Source organism: Penicillium macrosclerotiorum (genome assembly GCF_028827735.1).
Source record: "Penicillium macrosclerotiorum strain IBT 26536 chromosome Unknown utg000010l_segment0_segment0, whole genome shotgun sequence".
NCBI lineage: Eukaryota > Fungi > Ascomycota > Eurotiomycetes > Eurotiales > Aspergillaceae > Penicillium > Penicillium macrosclerotiorum.
Window position 1 is genome coordinate 2,095,568 of NW_026643089.1, and position 19,699 is coordinate 2,115,266.

A 19,699-nucleotide genomic window follows, 5' to 3' on the forward strand; every position below is an offset into this window, starting at 1 on the left:
TGTATCCTTGAAAAAGATAGAAAGTATTGGCGTTTCTTTTTGGCATATCGAGGACTCTCAAAAGAGGCGCGATACATTTTCTAGAGTTTCTATCAAGTGACTATGATATAATAGTGCAGCGCCACCTGCTCGCCTCTTCTTCTCTTCTACTAACCGACAAGAACTCCCGAGACACGACATGGCTTCTCACAGCCACTGAATACCCCAAAGAATCATTTGCCATGTGTGCTAGGGGGCCATTCAGGCCCATAATTCTTTTTACCTTGACACTGGCGCCCCTGGGGAGTGCCGAGCAGAGACCATGTGTGGATATCGTTGGTAATACCCACCCAACCCAAACTGCATGGATGGCCTGTCGCCATTCTCTCTCAGAGAATATAGAGACCCCTAGAATCAACTATTTGGTTCTGTTCCTGCAGAACTTTCAGGGGCGAAGTTTGAAAATGCCACCATGTGTGAGATCGAGGCCCAATAATGCTTTGATCTTGTTACCGAGCCAAACTGCCGCACCAGCCCAAGTCGCCGCTGATGCAATGCCTCCAGTTTTTTCGGCTGCTTCCCCAGGGACCCAACGAACCATTCGCTGTCCCATTCAATGGCATGGAATGGCTGGAAAATTCGAAAAGTCTATATACGCTGGCGAGTTTTCCATTTCCGGCGATGACAAAGGAGTCTAGATACTCTTCCGGGGACGAACGGGTTCCACCTGCACTCGATGCAGAGCAGCTATTGGCGCATCCAGTGGTGAACCCCGGAGAGTCTCGACTTCTCGGTCGACTCGGCATGTCTTGGACGTCTTGGTTTTGCCACAACGTCAGTCTCCGTCTATCTCCACCGGCGAGGATAAGTAGAGCTGCTGGCCAGGCCGGCAGGGTCTTTTTTCTTTCCTTTCTTCTTCAATCACAATCTTTTGATTCAATCTATCGTTTGTCTTTTCTTTGTTTAGATCTGATCACTCTCTTTCAGATCTAGTCACTCTCTTGTCACTCTTTTGATCTAGAGATCCTTCTTTTTTGACTACCAACCACATTCTCTATACAGTCTTTTTTTGGACCGTCTTTACGTCAAAAGACTTACATATCTATACAAAATGATCTTCGGCAACATTCTCCTCACCAGCGTCCTCGCTGCCACCGCCGCCGCCCTGCCTCACCGCGTGCGCGATTCTAGCTCTGGCAACTCTTCCAGCGGCAGCGTCCAGTTCGTCAACAACATGGACTCCGACGTCTACCTCTGGACCACTTCGTCCGACCCCGGCAGCATGAAGACTCTTTCCTCCGGCGGCGGCACCTACAGCGAAGAATGGCAGACCAACTCCAACGGCGGCGGTATCTCGATCAAGCTCTCCACCACCCAGAGCGAGGACAGCGTCCTCCAGTTCGAGTACACCGTCGACAGCGAGACACTGTACTGGGACCTCTCGTCTATCAACCTGGATGAATCCTCCGAGTTCGTCAAGAACGGCTTCTCCGCCGTCCCCAGCGACTCAAGCTGCACCACCGCCACCTGCAAGCCCGGCGACGTCAACTGCGCTGAGTCTTACCAGCACCCGGATGATGTCAACACCCTTTCTTGCTCTGTTGGCGCGCAGTACACGGTCACCCTGGGCTAAGGCAGGGTGTGTCTATCTTTGTGTGTTTATATCATTCCCCCTCCCTGCTTGGGACCACCATGTTTCCGTTCCTGCCTCGGTGTTCCATGCTGGATTCATAGACAACCTGGGTTATGTTCTTTCTTTTCATAGACTAAATATAAAATGTCCCAAATGTTGCATCGAAATGGCGTTTCCAGTATTACTTTTCCTTTTTTTCCCTTTTCCTTTTGTTGGTCTTATTCGTGTCTTCTAGAGTGTGCATGTGTATAGATTTATGCATAGATTTGACGAAACCCAAGATACTATTCTTGAGGGGAAATACACAATTTTTCAAACACTATAGCAGGATGCCATTTCTATTCAAAATTCTATTTGATGTGTTCCAGAAGCACCCGGTGCGTGGACTCGAATAGAGAGAATTAGGGTTGTGAGGGTTGATGACGCGTGCCAAGACCCGGCTGTTCCTTTTACGAACTTCGTAGTATCCTCCTCTCCAACCAGGTCATTCAATGAAATAGGCATAGAAGAAGCATCGAAGTCAGTCTTTCTTGTTCTTTATATCGGGAAGAGCCCAGAACTCAATGGCTGATCACCAACGTCATAGCCAAGAGGGGTGAAAAAGCAATATGGATGTTGAGATATACGTATATATTGTCCGCCTTGTATGCCCCAATTCGTTCGGATGATGGGCACGTCAAAGACTTTCATCATTTGCTTGACTCTTCGTCTCCCTCAAGGTTGTCTGCCCAACCTACGACTTCTCCACAGCCTCGGATAATTTTGTGCGGGTCAAGCACGGCCTTCTCAAATGCATCAACTAGCAACGATTGGCGGTTAAATTCGACGACTGTGCCACCATTGGATTAATTCCACTGTCCTCCAGCTGCATGATATCGGCAGGGGAGCCCGGAAGCTCAACCTGTTCGGGGAGTCATGGGCCGTCCATCCCACCTCCTCCTCTTCCCAGCGTCACGTCCGTCGATCTTCTACTGCGGGGCTGCGGAACCCCCGCAAAAAGGATGGAAGGCATCTAACCCTAGAAGGGCTGGCGAATTTGCAGAATCTCCACATGCTTCCCCCTCCCTGATGCTGTCGAGGATGTTTCGCCTGGGACGCGGATAAAATGCACGAGGATATAAAGATGTTCAAACCCGTCCTCATCCTGGTGACCAGCCTCCTCCAAGAGTCAGCTTGATCCATGTGCTTTGCTCCGACTTCAACTCGTTTCTGAGACTAACTGCCACATCGCGACCAACATCATGAAGAAAACTATGCATCGTGAATGGCTTGTCGGATTCGCGTGCACGCTCGCTACAATACCAGCCGTGACTGCTGATCTGACGACAACCATTAGCTCCACCACGAACTGGGGCACTTGGGAAGGGTTTGGCGTGTCTCTTGCCTGGTGGGCTCAGGCATTTGGTACCCGAACTGACTTGGCGGACATTTTCTTCTCCACCAAATCGACCACCTATAATGGCCAGAGCATTCCAGGTATCGGGCTCACCATTGCCCGCTACAACGCCGGCGCCTGCAGCTGGAACACCGTCAACGGCTCCACAATGGTGGTGTCTCCGGATATGATTGACTCGCGCCAGATGGACGGCTACTGGGTGGACTGGTACAACTCCACACCATCGTCGTCGAGCTGGAGCTGGAGTGTCGATGCCAATCAGCGCAGCATGCTGTCGCTGGCCAAAGCCCGCGGTGCAGACACGTTCGAGCTCTTCTCGAACTCGCCCATGTGGTGGATGTGTCTCAACCACAACCCGTCCGGGTCCGACGACGGCTCTAGCGACAATCTGCAGTCATGGAACTATGACCAGCATGCGGTATATCTCGCCACCATTGCAGAGTACGCCGCCAATAACTGGGGCATTTCCTTCCAGTCCGTTGAGGCCTTCAATGAGCCGTCCTCAGATTGGTGGACCGGTGAGACAGGGACTCAGGAGGGCTGCCACTTCGACGTCAGTACACAGGCTACCGTGATTGGGAACCTGCGCACCGAATTGAACAATCGGGGTCTCAGCTCCACCCTCGTCTCGGCCTCCGACGAAAACACTTACGACCTGGCGGTTTCCACCTGGAACGACCTCGGTAGCACGGCAACCAGCAAGGTCGACCGCATCAACGTCCACGGATATCAGTACGGCGGGGGTCGGCGGGACACGCTGTACAGCCTAGCCTCTGCAGCCAGGAAGCGGCTCTGGAACAGTGAGTACGGTGAGAGTGATGCGACTGGCCAGAAACTCGTGGACAACCTACTCCTCGACTTCCGCTGGCTCCATCCCACTGCCTGGGTGTATTGGCAGGCCATCGATGGCGGCGGCTGGGGCCTGATCGACGGAAGCAACGACGATCAAACACTTGGCGACGTGAGCCAGAAATACTTTGCACTGGCGCAATTCACTCGTCACATCCGGCCGGGCATGCGTATCCTGGATGGCGGGAGCAATTATACCGTTGCAGCGTATAACTCGACGGCACAGAAGCTAGTCATTGTGGCGGCAAACTGGGAGGCTGCCCAGTATATCAATTTTGATCTCTCAGACTTTAGCACGCCAGGGGTCAGTGGCGCCCTGGTCCCTCGCTGGAACACGCAGGTCGGATCTGGCGATCAATACACTAGCTATAGCGACACTTATATGAGCGGGACTAAGTTCTGGTCGTATTTCCCCACGGGAGCGGTGCAGACGTTTGAGGTATCGAACGTGGTGCTGTAGTATGAGGTACCATATTGAGATGGAATAAACAATGCGAAAAGTTTCCGTAGCATTCATGCTCTTTGTTCATTACTTAAAACCATTATAACTTTCCATTGACCTTTGTTTTCGTGATTCTTTTTGTTCCTGTCTATGCTATAACTATTCCCCGAGGATGCATCGGACTGACTCTCTTATTTAAAGGGTTCCGAAACTACCTTCACGCAGCATCCCAAAGCTGCTCAGCCCTTGTCCCAGATTCTCGTATCGCTCTGATCGATTCATATCTGTAATACGAAAGTTTCCCACTATGACGCCCAGATGTTATAAGCATAAATACCCTCCTTGGGAAGCGGAAGGGGAGTGTTACGTCCGCTGGATAAGTGACCCTGAGGCCCGTGACTGCATCATTCCTAGATCTTCTTTTAGACTTGGAGATATGAGATACCGGGGGTTTGGAGTGCATATTGAGCCAGAAACTATCCCATTTAATTACGAGGAGTGGATCCACGATACTGACTATCCAGCCGGACGTCCTGACCGAACTGCCGTCTACCAACGATGTGAAATCGTGAAGGGCTCGCGACGAGGTCCAGGCGACACGCAGTCAATGTGGATGTGCAGGTTGGGGCCAGGTGTGATATTCTTTCAAGATCTCCCCACAGTGCTTTTTCCCATGGACCCTCCCGTCTCCATAGTCGCCCAGGCGCTCTACCAAGAGCTCTTCGTGCTATGGGGTCTTCAGCACCTGGTGTTCGATATTAGGAGAACCGCGACCGAAACACTCAAATGTGTCGAGCAGCAAATTTACAAGGGACTGCCATTCCCCTCTGAGCAACGTCTCCTCTGGCGTTATCCTTCGCCAGAGTACATCGCATTGATGGGTACGCCTGTTGGCAAAATCGTTGCCAGCTTTGTCCTAGGTGCGTACGGCCAGGGTGTCAAGCACGTCTCCCGAATCACTACTTGGCAGTCTCAGGTTATGTCTGACGCATACTACATTCGATTTGATATTGATGATATGTCTTGAGTGCATGGTCTTTTCCCCTCGCCTCTTCCCTCTAATTGAACCCGAGAGGTTTGGATCTGTTTCGGCTGGACCAACTAGGGTTTTTTTCAGACTTAAAAAGCATGAGAATCTCCGAAAAATTCAAGATCTTGATTTTCAAATAACATCTCTGTAGAATTTTGATGAGAGCGACGCACATATTCCGCCGTGGCCTGCTAGCCATTTAAGATATTAGTTAGAAGTCATTGCGATTAGCATTGCTTTACATTAGATCCCATTTTTACAAGCCTATAAACTCTTGCGCTACAAGTAGCCCTTTATAAAATACCTACATAACACCATGATAATAGTACAAACACAGCCAGGTACTACCTCAGATCTGATAGTATTGAGCACTTTTGACTCTTTGCATATTTTATCATAATTTCTCGCCTATCTCACAGCGAAGTAATATATGAAACCTTTTCAATGATGCCATCTCAAGCTTGGCCAGCAAGGCCCTCCGCTTTTTCAATTTCATCCCTACTCAAGCACCATTTTGTCTGTAAATCCTTGTCAAGACTGAGGGCGTATACGTCTGTCGGCCACCATTCACCCCAGCTTGTGAGAAAGATCTGCTCCGGATCTTCTGGAAGGTCCTTCACGGTGAAAGCACGGAGAAGGTTCTCAGCACCCTCCGGAATAGTTTTCGCATCTGGCATATCCATTGATAGCCCCAAGCTACTGGCAAGCTTGGTGCTGGGAATCAGCCCAGGAGAGACTGCGATAACAGTGCACTCTGGGAGCTCGCGATGCCAATAGTGCGCACCCAAGAGCTGGGCAAATTTGGATCCACTGTAAACGGTTCTATACCCCGCCCCAGACTTGGCCTTTAGATCCACGTCAAGGGTTCCTAATAAAGAGACATGATGGTAAGCACCCCTGTTATTGCTATGGGGATATGTTAATGAAAGGAGATGAAAGTGAACTTACTCGGATCTTGGTTCCTGACATTGCGAATCGCCCCTGACGAAACAAACACTAGGCGGGATTTAGACGCCACCAGAGTTTCACGTATCAAGTGAACAAGGTAATGCTGAGCTATTTGGTGATTGGACACTCGTAAGCTACCATCTAACAGGAAATTCCCTTGTCAGAAAAGAAAAACAAACATACCTAAATGATTTACCACGTAACCCTCGCACCATTGTGATCCATAAGGACCCGGACCACTGGCAGTGTCGAGCATACCAGCCCCAAGGAAGAGATAGTCCACGCGATTCTGTCCAAGCTGCACAAGAGCCTGCTGAGCAAAGACCTGGACGCTGCGCAGATTCAGCAGATCAAGCGGCAGAATGGAGACTGAATGCTTTGAAGAGTCATAGTGTAGCTCATTGAACTCAGCTTCAGCCTTTGCAGTGTCTCGGACTCCCAGAATGAAATTGTAGGGCTCTGATTGCCCGAGGAGCTGCTTGACGACTTCGAATCCCTAGCTGACGTTAGAAGACCCCAAACTCGGTACCCCACAAGAAAAATAGGAAATTACCAGGCCCGACGACGTGCCAGTGGCAAGGACGGTTTTGGGAGCAGACATCGTTGCGCAAACGAAGGATTTATGTTTCAGAAATATGAGTTTATGATGCTTTGAGCCTGTTTGACCCTTCCTTGAATCTCTCGTTCCTCGAAAATGATTGCCAGTGCCCCTCCAGCGCTTACAAAGCATATAGACTCCACTTGTGAAGATTGACGTCATACGTCAACCGTCGGCAAAGTCCCGTGAGGAACCAACATAAAGATCGGATTTATAGACACTGGAATAGAACGCTTTCATCGTACATCAGTCATTGTCATTGCTAGCTACTTGAAAAAGGATAGCAGATCCAACACTGCAGTATTCACCGGGGCGAAGAAAGAAAGCAAGGATTGAAGACTGAAAAAAAAGCACAAAACTTTTGAAGCGGTAGGGGGTATTCACAAATGCCGCATCTGTATCATAAAAGCAAGGTGATGTACATGAAATCGTGACTGGGGTTCATTTATTGAGGTGCTGTCGTTTCGTTTTTTGTTTTGTGGGGTGGAGGGAGGTGATACCGGGAATGAGAGGGGAATGGGGGAGGAATGATAAGACTTAGGGATTAAATGGGTAAAAGAAGTGGTGAATGTTGAATAGACTTCTTCTCCAGGTGTGATGGACAGACCGGAAAAAAAAACTCAACGGCTCCAACGGGAGAAATCAAGGTTCTGGAGAACATTTGTGTCTGAAGCAGCATTCCATTCGGCGGCGAAGTCAGTCCGAGAAGGAGCAGCGCGAGTAGGCAGTTCCTCGGAGAAGATATTCGGCTTCGTGTTACGGCGTTGGCCTGGGTACGCCCCTTCCGGGATCTCGAATCCTTGAGTTTGTGCTGCTAGGGCACGCTCGCGAACCTTTTTAATCTCTCGAAGACGTGTACGCCAGGATGACGTATGCTCGCCGCCCTTGTTGTTCCAGACAAGAGAGAAGACAGAAGCATTTAGAGCTAGAATCCGGACAAAGGAAGCCAGATTCTTGCCAGAGACGACCTTGGGAGTTGCGGCGGGCGAAACGTCGGGGAAGCCAGGTTTGCTCATGACTTGTACGCTATAGTACAACTTCTCTGGGTCCGTTTCTCCTTTGACAGAACCGGATTCATCATAGGCGACGCGGCTGGAGGGTGTAATAACGATGTTGATGGAGTTGAACTCAGAAGGAATGGTGTCAAAATTGAAGGGCAAATTGGACCGGTTGAACACAATTGTGACAAAGTTGTTCCCGATGTTCCGCTTCTTATTTATGCAAGCAGGATCATGATCAAAGTCCGTAGGCATCATCGTGGCGACATGATACACAATCTCGGTCACCCGATCCCGCCAGGCATAGGTAGCCTCCCCGTCAGTATCAGCATACAATCCCTGGGTATTGAACTGAGCGTTCCGAAGAGACACCTTAGTCCCCAGTCCAGACAAGAAATGTTCATAGTCTGCAGAACCGCCAGTGTTAGCGAGGATTTCTGCTTCCTTAGTCTGACCATTGTGGATATAGACAACGCCAATTCGGTGGCCATCCACAATATCGGTGCGATCAAAGTTGCCAATCGCTCGCCGAGTGATATCGTCTTCAGGAACCGGAATGGGCTGCATTACGGTTGGGGTAGGGAAGGCGGTAGTAGTCATTTGAAGCATGATATGACTAGGGAAAACAGCCGTGCGGGTGGCGTCGGAATGCAAATGAGCATCTGGTGTCGGTGGTACCTGATGTGGGAGAACCGGAGCTGTGCGCTGTTGATACACAGAGTAGGTTGTACCAGATGCCTGGCGTTTCGCAATTTGGGTGATTCCGGATATTCCAGCGGTCTCGACAGTGACGATACTCAGACCAACCACCCAAGATTTCTTCACGACAGGACCATCCTCAGGGGTCGGCGGGAAAGTCTCAAACGGAATGGTCTCTCCCAGGTCTGAGAACGCCACTCGCTGCATCAAATCGATGATTACCTGGCTCTGTTCCTCTACCACCTCCTTCCCATGTTCATCATAAAAAATGAGTCTGCTAGTTATCCAGTTGACATGCTTGGGTCGATCCTGTAGTTTTAAAGACAAATACCAAAATACCATCACGTGGTATGTTAGAGTCATGATATATTTAGACATGGCATCCTGCGAGGAGGATTCAGCTGTTTCCACCTGGTTAGGAGTGGTGTCTCGCGCGCTACCGACTCTTGCCGGTGGCTGAGAGGCACGCGCAAGAGGAGACTCGGATGCTTTATGTCGGTGTTCCTGCTCCCTGGAGGTTTGTAGAAATCGAATACAGATGCCAAACACAGTGCGAATCTCTTCCTCACGCAAATTGACATAAACATCCGGCAAGCGTGCAAGCAAGGCCAAGAACTCCAGGATATGCACAGCAATGTTCGACATAGTGATCACTTTGGACATCTTGTCTAGGATGCTGTTGAGGGATTTGGTCACCGACAGAGGAATTTCATGACAGCAGAGTGAAAGGGCCTGGATACACCCACGCGAGGTAGCACCCCAAGACCCAATAATACCGAGCATGAAAGCTCGCACGAGATCATCTTCTTCACTCTTGGCAAAATATTCATGATAGCTAACCAGCATACAAAGTGCATCGAAAATGCAAGCTGCGACGTCGCTCTTTTTCAACCCTGTCATCCCGGGGGGTTCATGAAAAGTTTCGTTCTTGACTTGGTCGCAAAGAATGCTGCGCAGGAGCTTGATCTGAGGAATAGAGTTGCTGAACAAGTCCTTGTTACCAAGCTGAGGCCCAAGGTGTGTGAGGACATAGCTGTAGACATCCCAATCCGTTTCTCGCTGAAGCAGTGAAATCACAATCTCAAGCCACATATTAACTTTCAAGATGCCAGTTTGTATGACAGTAGACTCAGTCCCACTCGATGCGTCCTGAGTTTCTGCGTAAGCAAAAACAAAAGGGCTTGACTCCCCCGGCGGTTGCTCTGGTAGGACTTGAGGTTGAGAATAAGTCCAAACCGGAGGAGTCAATTTGGATGCACGGCCGGAAATAGATCCGCGGGGACCAGATTTGGACAGTACAGTTGACGCTAGCTCCTTTGCAGGGAACTTCCCGCTTATTGGCGGCGGTAAACTATCTTGGTGAGGAAGATCCCTAGTAGGGCTTTCACTGGATACTTGTAACTTGGAGCCTACATCGACATTTCGACCTAGAACGTTCATCAAGAAGTCGTTCTCTGAAATGGAGACTATTGTGATGGATCCCGACGAGTCACACCGAAGGCGGAAAAGAAGCTTCAAAACAGTCAGACGGGCGTCCACTGGGCGGTCTGCAGACTTTGCAATCTGCAACAGAGCTTCAAATATGATGACTGATTTCGAAGCAGAGAAATTCAAGGAGCGTATCATCATCTTGACCAGGGTCACAGCACACACATTTCCCAAAGACAACTCCAGCACGCTTGTGGAGGTGCTAGATTGGCGGCGTTGAGGGGCGTAATTTGAAGAGACTTGCGTCTCATCTTTGACTAGATCTTTCTTCATAGGGTTCGAAATCCTGTCAACCAGATCTTTGAAAGAACCATCATCACACGCATAGATAGCAGGTTCTGTTATGAAAGCTGCCAAAGACTCTAGGAAGAGAAAGTCATGTTCAGTAGAGAAGTCCTCGAGGAGACGATCCAAAAGACCATGTTGCTTGGTGAAAAGAAGACTTTCATATCCGGTGAGGGCTTCTTTGAGCGTATCCAATGCCAATATGCGAATATCCGAGGGCTGCTTTCGAGGTTGAATGAAGCGTTCGATGAGATCGGTGCAATGCTGCAGCCACGCTAAATCATCATGTGGGTAGCATAATCGATCTTCTCTCATCATATTGATGATCAACTCAGCCTGGGAAGGCTCGATGTGCTGGTAGCTCTTTGTCAAGAAACGGAAAGCTTGCTGCTTTTGTTCTCGATTGAGTTGCTCCCAAAGCGATTCTAGAGTCGAAGATATGCGAATCACATTTGCAAGGATATTGGATTTTGTATCATCATGGGTGCTTTTGATATGATGTTGCTGCTGTGGGCTGGTGGGAGATGCGAGCGAGTCATCATAGTCATTAAAGACCCTTCGAGAACAGAGAAGCAGAAGATCAACAAACTTCGTCCAATCATAATCCAGGCCGACTTGAACATAGTCACTTTCTAAGATATTCAAACACAGGTCTAGAATATCAGCATCAACTCGGCCGTCGTCCTTATGGGCAATGGCAGCAAGCGAGTCAATCAACTTGTCGAAAGTAATCTTCGGCATTCCACTCTGTCCGTACGCGCGAACAAGGTCGGAGAAGACGTAAAGAGCACCACGGTTGACATTCAAGTTCCGAAGTTGGTCTGCGATACAAGACTCTCTCAAAAAGGTGTGGAGTGTATTGACCATCTCTTCTTGTCTTGATGACTTTGCCAGGCTGCGGACAGCACGAGATGTTGGGCCAGAAAGCGATTTGACAGAAGCGTGGATGCTGCAGAGAACTTCAAGGAGAGGTGTGAAACTAATATCGGGTACATTTGCGTACATAATGACCGCGTCAAAAACTGCTAAAGAGTTCTTTATATCAGTGGCAACACTCGTTTTTTTGCAAATGGTGAGACTCTCGGTGAGAAGCATTTCGATCTCCTCTTGTGATGGAGCTTTCCGCTGTAGAGTGATTAAATCTACCGCAAATTGGAAAAGGTCTCCCAAAACGACCTCATCATGAGTGAGACCATTCGGCTTTTCTGCTTTCCCTTTCTTCGCCCTAGCACGTGTACTAGAGATCACCCCGTAGAGAGGCAGCATCCACGAAGAAATAATATGGAGAATGGAAGAACTGGTGAAGTCCAACTTTCGGCCATGGTCTGACAGGGAAATTAATGACTGTACGCGGGAAGCCACCACTTCAGGGTCAGTCGGACATGCGATTGACTCAAAGACAATTTTTCTAGCCGAAGGAGATAGGTCTTGACGGGATGCAATTGCCTCCAAAAGCTTAGCTCCACTTTTCCGGGCATCGAGAGAGCTCTCGTGGTGCAGCAAATGCTCCGCAGCTTCCCACAGCACAAGAGATTGTTCGGGACTGAACCAAGGGAGAGATTTGGATAAAAACTCGGCCTCTTCAATTGCTTGAGTTAGATTTTGCTTCTGTGACACATTTCGCAAAGAGGAATCAAAATCTGGACCGCCGGGCGTGTCCGAAGAGTTGGACACGACGCTTCCACGGTGCATTGTTTCAAGTCCGAGTACAAGTCGGTTGGATCCTCGGCTATCGGTCGTGTTGGAATAAGAGTCACTACTGCTGTCTGGTAGAGAAACGGGGGAATGTGATTTTGGACGAACGACGCCTAATGTCTTGAAGACATCTGCGAAACTGGAGGAAGAGGATTTATGTTGAGGTGGGGGTGGAACATCGTCGGGAGACATCCGCCTTTATGACGGTAGAGTTGGTTTGATTGCAATGTTGAGAGGGATTGTCTAAATGGTCACAAAGCCAAGTCAGTAAGGGCTATTGCATCACCTGAGCCAAGGGTAAGGCGAGTTGGTTTAGGGCACCCATAAGCTCCACCAGGTAGGGCTCACCTTTGCTCAGGCAGAGTTTGAAGAGCTCTTCACCACAAGGGCAGCTCTAAAAAAATGTGCTGCACATTCAGAGACTGACACGACGCACAGTGGAGCAGTAACAAAAGTACAATCAGTCTACCGGAACCAAAGCGGGAAACGTTGCAGATCACTGAACAGGGGATTGTGCCAGCAAAAGACGCCACAATACGGTTTGGATTGATCACAAGATTTCAAGAAACCAGATGGTGTAAGGAGCAAATTGATAGCCGGTGCAAGTAGAGGGGTAGAAGGAGATTGAGGATCACAAGGAATGAGGTTATTCCAACGCCCCAAAGTCACCTGAGAGGTCCACCTCCGTCCTGACCGCCCTCAACTAGCGGCAGAAAATCCGAAGAAAAAAAAGTTCTAGTGGAGGCAGCATCATTCCGAGAGCGGCACCATTCGGCCCCCACTTGAACAAGATTGATGGGTCTGGTTTTATAGAGACAGCAATGTAAATGTTTTGAAACTTCTCCCAGATTTCTTGTCACTCTTTCAAAATCCAGTCGAATCCTGCTTAATATCTATCCTAATGCTACAATATGGTTACATAGCTCACCGCTTCCAAAGAAGTCGGGAGAACCAAGAGCAAGAGACCCATTATGCCATTTAAACTTATTATGAAGAGGAGGAAGAAGAAGAAGAAGAAGCTGCAGGTGAGAAATATATATAGAGAGAGAAAAATTACTCGGATGACGAAGATCATGTCTTGTTCGTAGGTTTTGGACTGCTGTTTAGAGAATGGTGGAGAAGGCGGCGCCAGGATTGATGCAAAAGATTCCTCCAAAATACCAGACCTACTTGAAGTAGTATTTGAATTAATACATTCAAGGGCAGTCATCAGACTTGAGAGGGCAGGCGAAGCATAGTCCACCGAATCTTAAGAGAGCGTGCGAGTTCAGGAATATATCGAAGACATCGTGCGAGGGTAGAGTGGCAAGTTCTCATTAATTTGAGCTACTAAACACACAAGAGCAACACTGTAGCAAGTATCCTTGGGGAATAATGTATGGCGAATAATGTCACGAATTAACCTGAACTAGGCAAAGTGAGACTAACCTACCCACTTTCCATAAAATTCTGCCAGCCATACACCCCTCTTTTCTTCAGAAAAAGCGATGAAAATTACGCGCTTCAGGTAGGCGGTCAAGGCGGTATGATCGAGCATTATTCCGGCGGTGAGCCTCGGGAACCAAATCTTCGGCTTCGTTTTTCGCGTAGATTTTTCTCCTTCCCCCCCCGGCAGAAGCCAGGAACGGCACCCTACATTTTATTTTTCAAGGGGTTTTCGGTGGCACCGTCAGAAGTTATCCGACATTCTCGTATTTTCGGGATTTTCATTCTTTCATTTCAGCCACCATGAAGTACGTTCTGGTCTCTGGTGGTGTCATTAGCGGCATTGGTAAGGGCGTAATTGCCTCGAGTACCGGCCTGCTGCTCAAGACCCTCGGAGCCAAGGTTACTTCCATCAAGATTGATCCTTATATGAATGTTGATGCCGGAACTATGGCTCCCACCGAGCACGGAGAGGTGTTCGTGCTGGATGATGGTGGTGAGGCTGATCTTGATCTGGGTAACTACGAGCGGTGAGTCATTTGGCGTTTTTTATCCACATGGATGAAAGGAATCCCAATGCTAATTTTTGTATTTACCCTATAGATATCTTGGAGTTACTCTGGGACGGGACAACAACATCACAACCGGCAAAGGTAAGCCAGCACTTGCCTATGAACTCAATATTTCCGCCTCGCTTACCCCGATTACCAGTCTATAAGCACGTCATCGAGAAAGAGAGACGCGGAGACTATCTCGGCCGTACTGTGCAAATTGTGCCGCATTTGACCGATGCCATCCAGGAATGGATCGAGCGCGTTGCGAGAACTCCTGCCGACGACACTCACGAAGAACCAGACGTCTGTGTTATCGAGCTCGGAGGCACCCTCGGTGACATTGAGAGTGCTCCATTCGTCGAGGCTCTGCGCCAGTTGCGTCGTCGCGCTGGCAAGAATAACTTCGTTCAAATCGTACGTTGATAGGTCTTTTCAAGTGTCTCCGTGAAGCTTTGAGAACTAACATTTCACTGCCTTTAGCACGTCAGCTTGGTTCCCGTGATTAATGACGAGTTGAAGACCAAGCCTACCCAGCAGGCGATCCGGGATGCCCGCTCAGCTGGTCTGAGCCCAGATTTGATTGCATGCCGTTGTGAACGGCCTCTGGATCGGTCAACAATTGACAAGATCGCCATGTTCTGTCAGGTTGATGGACCTGACATGGTGCAGAGCGTCCACAATGTCAAGTCGACCTACCATGTACCCCTGCTTCTCGAGCAACAGGGTTATCTGCAGGTTCTGGGTGACCTCCTCAAGGTTCAGGATATGAATCTCACCCAGGTGGCCAAGGGTCAAAGCACTTGGAAAAAGTGGAAGGCCCTGACCACTTCTCAGGAGCACGCCTTTGACTCGGTCAACATTGCACTTGTTGGCAAATATGTAACCCTTCATGATTCCTACCTGTCTGTTATCAAGTCTCTGGAGCATGCGGCAATGGCTTCCCGCAAGAAGCTCAACATCATCTGGGTCGATGCCTCACATCTCGAGCATGATGCCCGTGATGAGCACCCTCAAGAATACCACAAGGCTTGGCATGACCTCACCACTGCTGATGGTGGTAAGTATCCTTCGGGCTCCCTATCTGTTTTTGCAATGTCTAATTTTGTGCTTTAGTGCTCGTGCCTGGAGGATTTGGCAGCCGTGGCCACCACGGAATGATGCTTGCCGCTGAATGGGCTCGCACAAAGAAGGTGCCATACCTGGGAATCTGTCTTGGTATGCAGATTGCCGTCATTGAGTATGCTCGCAACGTTTGTGGTCTTGAAGGTGCCGATTCTGTTGAATTGGAGGAACGGACTCCTCACCCGATTGTGGTCTACATGCCTGAGATTGACAAAGTGAACCTTGGCGGTACCATGCGTTTGGGATCACGCCCTACTCTCTTCCAGGAGAATACGGAGTGGTCCAAGCTCCGTTCTCTTTATGGTTTGGAACGTGCATCTATTGATGAGCGCCACCGTCACCGGTATGAAATCAATCCTGATTACATTGACCGTCTGCAGGCTGCAGGCCTGCACTTCATTGGCAAGGACGATAAGGGAGAGCGCATGGAGATTGTCGAGTTGAAGGACCACCCGTGGTTCGTGGGTGTTCAGTTCCACCCTGAGTATCTCTCTCGCGTGCTTGCGCCCAGTAAGCCTTTCCTCGGATTTGTCTCCACTGCCGCTGGTTGCTTTGACGAGGTCATGAAGTTGTCGCAGGAGAAGGAGGCAGATTTGACCAATGGCGTGTCCAACATTATCATTTAAAGCATTATTGACGGTTCTATCAGGGAGTTTGTGTTTTAACGTACCAAAAACAGCATGATTCATAGAAGAGATATATTACAAGTGGAATAGTCATATTTAACCCATATTTTCAAACAAATCACTTGACCCCTCCTTCAATTCAATACCATTTCTGCCTGTCAGATTTTGTCTCCAACCTGTAAACGAGAGAAGATTCGGCCAGGGGTCTGTCTATTCATAACCTCTTGCTCAAATGACGGTTCGGTTCTGCTATTGCCGCCTCAGGCATGAGAGTACTCGTTTTGGCATGAACTAAGCATGTGATGCACTAATCCCCATTAGGGTTAGTGTGTTGATGCGGTGGGCTGTCGGTACAATTATCAGCAAAGCGGTCCCTCACTATTTATTATTGTCGCCGTCGTTAGAGCTCTGCTTTGTTCCGGCTCCCATTTCATCCAGATTTTCCACTTTGCTTCCCTATCTCTTCAGTGGGGTCTTCCCCTCATTTCTATTTCTCTCCCGGATACCTACTGCACTTTTTTTCCAGCTACACTCCTCGTTCCCTGTTGATACCCCACGTCCTGGTGAAAATGGCGGAAGCTCTTGGAGCGCTCTTACAGGCGAGCTTGGATCCCCGTCAAAACAAGGAAGGTGAGCAACCATTGTCCCATAGCCATTTCCGGAATATACTGACCATCTCTTATGACTGGTCTAGCCGAGAATGCTTTACGCCAGGAAGAACAGAAACCCGGATTCTCCCTCCAGCTCCTTCAAATCACTGCGTCGGACGCCACTCCTCAGCACATTCGCCTGGCCAGCGCCTTGTGCTTCAAGAACTTTGTGAGGCGTAACTGGACCAACGAGGATGGAAACTACAAGCTGCCACTGGATGAGGTTGCGACCATCAAGCGCGAGCTGATCAACTTGATGATTTCGATGCCTCCAGCGATCCAGACGCAGCTGGGAGAAGCCGTCAGCGTGATTGCCGACAGTGACTTCTGGGAGCGCTGGGACACACTTGTGGATGTAAGCGGCCATTGCTTGAGGTGTTTTTGGGAGAAATCGTTGGCTGACTTTGCTTGCTTCCTTTAGGACCTTGTTTCGAAATTGACCCCGGACAACCCTACTGTCAACATCGGTGTCCTGCAGGTTGCGCATTCAATTTTCAAAAGATGGCGTCCGCTCTTTCAATCCAACGAGCTTTATAAGGAGATCAACCATGTTTTAGAGAAGTTCGGTACCCCGTTCTTGTCCCTATTTGCAGTGAGTCAACCACAGTCTCTTCCGACGAAAAACCTTGAAATCAACCATATGCTAAACATCATTAATTCTTCAGACATTGGACAACTACCTTGAGCAAAATAAAACCAACAAGGAGAACCTTGCACAGGGTTACAATCAACTCAACTTGATGATCAAGCTGTTCTACGACCTCTCCTGCCATGACCTTCCCCCAATGTTCGAAGATAACATTGCCGACATCGCCCAGATTCTGCTCAAGTATCTGACCTACGACAATCAATTGTTGCACACCGATGATGATACAGAGGCCGGCCCGTTGGAGTATGTTCGTGCTGGCATTTTCGAAGGCTTGACTCTCTATGTTCAGAAATTCCTGGATGCATTTGGGCCCCATGTTGGGCAGTTCATCCAGAGTTCTTGGAACTTCTTGACCACTATCGGCCAGGAGACCAAATATGATATTCTGGTGAGCCGAGCTCTGCATTTCCTGACCTCGGTCGCGAGCATGCCTGAACATGCTGTTGCATTCCAGGCCGACGAGACATTAGGCCAGATTATCGAGAAGGTGATCCTGCCGAATGTGAGTCTGCGTGAATCAGATGAGGAGCTATTTGAAGATGAACCCATCGAGTTTATTCGCCGGGATCTGGAGGGATCTGATAGCGAGACCAGACGGCGCGCTGCAACGGACTTCCTTCGCCGGCTGACGGAGAAGTTTGAAGAATCAGTGACTAAGGTGACGCTCAAGTATACTGAGCATTATCTGGCCGAGTATGCCAAGGATCCTGTGTCAAACTGGAAATCCAAGGATACTGCCACTTATCTCTATTCCGCGATCGCTGCCAAGGGTGTGGCCACCTCTACTCATGGCGTCACCGCTACCAACAGCCTGGTCAGCATAACGGATTTCTTCCAGCAGCACCTGGCTGCGGACCTCGTCTCCGATGACGGGGTTCACCCAATTTTGAAGGTCGATGCGATCAAGTACTTGTACACTTTCCGCAGCATCATTACAAAGGAGCAATGGCAGCAAGTACTTCCTGTTCTAGTGAAGCATTTGGCTTCTTCCAACTACGTTGTGTACACATATGCTGCAATTGCTGTTGAGCGGGCGCTCTTCCTCAGTGATGGCCAGGGTCAACCCGTTATTTCCCCGTCTGAAATTACACCACTCGCCAAGGACCTTCTGGAGCACATTTTCCAGCTAATTCAAAAGGATCCTGCTCCTGAGAAAATCCAGGAAAACGAATTCTTAATGCGCTGTGTCATGCGTGTCCTGATCGTTATTCGCGAGGGCGTGGTTCCCTTCACAGATGTTGTCTTGCAACGCTTCATCACTATCACCGACATCATCAGGCAAAACCCCAGCAACCCAAGGTTTTACTACTTCCACTTTGAGGCCATGGGTGCTTTCATCCGGTAAAGCTTTACATCTCTTCTTTGGTTCTCACACTGAAGGCTCATCAATTTTAGATATGCTGCTCCCGCCAACCCCGACAAGCTCGAGCAGGCTCTTTACACGCCATTTGCTGGAATCCTGCAGAACGATGTGCAAGGTATGCTACCACCTTGAGCCCTTTTGAATTGAGGACGAGAGCACTGACAATACTCTCCCAGAATTCATGCCATATGTATTCCAGCTTTTCGCCGCGCTTCTCGAAGCCAACCCCTCGGCAACCCTCCCTACGTATTACCAGGAGCTGATCGCTCCTATTCTGATGCCTGTCATGTGGGAATCAAGAGGAAATATCCCGGCACTCGTCCGATTGCTTTCCTCAATCATCCCTCGAGGCTCCCAGTACATCCTCGAGAACAACCAGATTGAGCCTATTCTGGGCATTTTCCAGAAACTCGTCTCAACCAAGAGTAATGAGGGCTATGCTTTTGACTTGCTAGAGACAGTTGTTGCAACCTTCCCACCGTGCGTTCCGACATGACCCCAAGCCTTCGATTGACCTGCAAGCTAACAAAGCAAGCAGGACTGCCCTGGAGCAATATTTTGTTCTCATAATGCAAATTATCATGCAACGCCTGCAGAACTCCAAGACCGAGAATCTGGGAATTCGATTTGTCCGCTTCTACCATTTTGTCACTGCGCATGACGACAAGGGATACAGTCCCGATTTCATTATGCAGGTGACGGAGAAGGTGCAACAGAAGTAAGGGACCCTATGCCAACCGTTGATCTGGATATTTGCTGATCAAAATTTCTTTAAAGCCTTTTCACCCCTGTCTACCTTAATGTCATTCTTCAGGATACCCAGAAGCTGGCGCGTCCCCTGGACCGCAAGACCGCTGTGATCTCCTTGACTAAGACCCTCGCCAACTCAGACGCCTTCGCCACGCGGTATGCCAAGGGCTGGGGCTTCACCTGCAACACCCTGTTGAAGCTTCTCGAGTTGCCCCCGGATGTGGTGCACAAGGACGACATCATGGCCGAGGTTGATGTCGAAGAAATGTCTTTCGGAGTTGGCTTCACGCCGCTCAATACCATCCGGGCGCATCCTAAGGACCCATGGCCAGAAACCGGCGTAGACCTCAAGGCCTGGGTTGGCTCTTACCTAAAGGATGCGGACAAGAAGCACAACGGACGGATTTCCCAGTTTGCCCAGGAACGTTTGGATGACCAAGCCAAAACCGTGCTAGGCAGCTATATCTCCTAAGCTGTTGACGCCACACAAGGAAGAGTGCTAGAACTTACTTTCGAGATA

At 49.3% G+C, this 19,699-nt stretch overlaps 7 protein-coding genes across 7 annotated transcripts; 5 read left to right on the forward strand and 2 right to left on the reverse strand.

Annotated features, from left to right (window-relative positions):
- Window positions 1-1,090: 1,090 nt before the first annotated feature.
- Window positions 1,091-1,612, forward strand: N7462_010380 (Secreted thaumatin-like protein calA; the record flags this gene model as incomplete). Its single annotated transcript, XM_057082094.1, has 1 exon — window positions 1,091-1,612. The coding sequence occupies one exon, from the start codon at window positions 1,091-1,093 to the stop codon at window positions 1,610-1,612; it is 522 nt and encodes a 173-aa protein (XP_056929134.1).
- Window positions 1,613-2,853: 1,241 nt separating this feature from the next.
- On the forward strand, window positions 2,854-4,317 carry N7462_010381 (uncharacterized protein; the record flags this gene model as incomplete). The annotated part of the gene is made up of 1 exon (XM_057082095.1): window positions 2,854-4,317. One exon carries the CDS (start codon window positions 2,854-2,856, stop codon window positions 4,315-4,317), a length of 1,464 nt encoding a protein of 487 aa, XP_056929135.1.
- Window positions 4,318-4,606: 289 nt separating this feature from the next.
- On the forward strand, window positions 4,607-5,326 carry N7462_010382 (uncharacterized protein; the record flags this gene model as incomplete). Its single annotated transcript, XM_057082096.1, has 1 exon — window positions 4,607-5,326. The coding sequence occupies one exon, from the start codon at window positions 4,607-4,609 to the stop codon at window positions 5,324-5,326; it is 720 nt and encodes a 239-aa protein (XP_056929136.1).
- Window positions 5,327-5,784: 458 nt separating this feature from the next.
- Window positions 5,785-6,878, reverse strand: N7462_010383 (uncharacterized protein; the record flags this gene model as incomplete). Its single annotated transcript, XM_057082097.1, has 4 exons — window positions 5,785-6,197; window positions 6,278-6,385; window positions 6,461-6,773; window positions 6,831-6,878. 4 exons carry the CDS (start codon window positions 6,876-6,878, stop codon window positions 5,785-5,787), a joined length of 882 nt encoding a protein of 293 aa, XP_056929137.1.
- Window positions 6,879-7,495: 617 nt separating this feature from the next.
- Window positions 7,496-12,232, reverse strand: N7462_010384 (putative GTPase activating protein (Tsc2); the record flags this gene model as incomplete). Its single annotated transcript, XM_057082098.1, has 1 exon — window positions 7,496-12,232. The coding sequence occupies one exon, from the start codon at window positions 12,230-12,232 to the stop codon at window positions 7,496-7,498; it is 4,737 nt and encodes a 1,578-aa protein (XP_056929138.1).
- Window positions 12,233-13,768: 1,536 nt separating this feature from the next.
- N7462_010385 (putative CTP synthase) lies at window positions 13,769-15,767 on the forward strand (the record flags this gene model as incomplete). Its single annotated transcript, XM_057082099.1, has 5 exons — window positions 13,769-13,995; window positions 14,069-14,118; window positions 14,177-14,433; window positions 14,500-15,076; window positions 15,133-15,767. 5 exons carry the CDS (start codon window positions 13,769-13,771, stop codon window positions 15,765-15,767), a joined length of 1,746 nt encoding a protein of 581 aa, XP_056929139.1.
- Window positions 15,768-16,336: 569 nt separating this feature from the next.
- Window positions 16,337-19,651, forward strand: N7462_010386 (uncharacterized protein; the record flags this gene model as incomplete). The annotated part of the gene is made up of 8 exons (XM_057082100.1): window positions 16,337-16,397; window positions 16,462-16,772; window positions 16,839-17,009; window positions 17,083-18,407; window positions 18,462-18,544; window positions 18,606-18,909; window positions 18,968-19,147; window positions 19,207-19,651. The coding sequence occupies 8 exons, from the start codon at window positions 16,337-16,339 to the stop codon at window positions 19,649-19,651; spliced, it is 2,880 nt and encodes a 959-aa protein (XP_056929140.1).
- Between the last annotated feature and the right edge of the window lie 48 nt (window positions 19,652-19,699).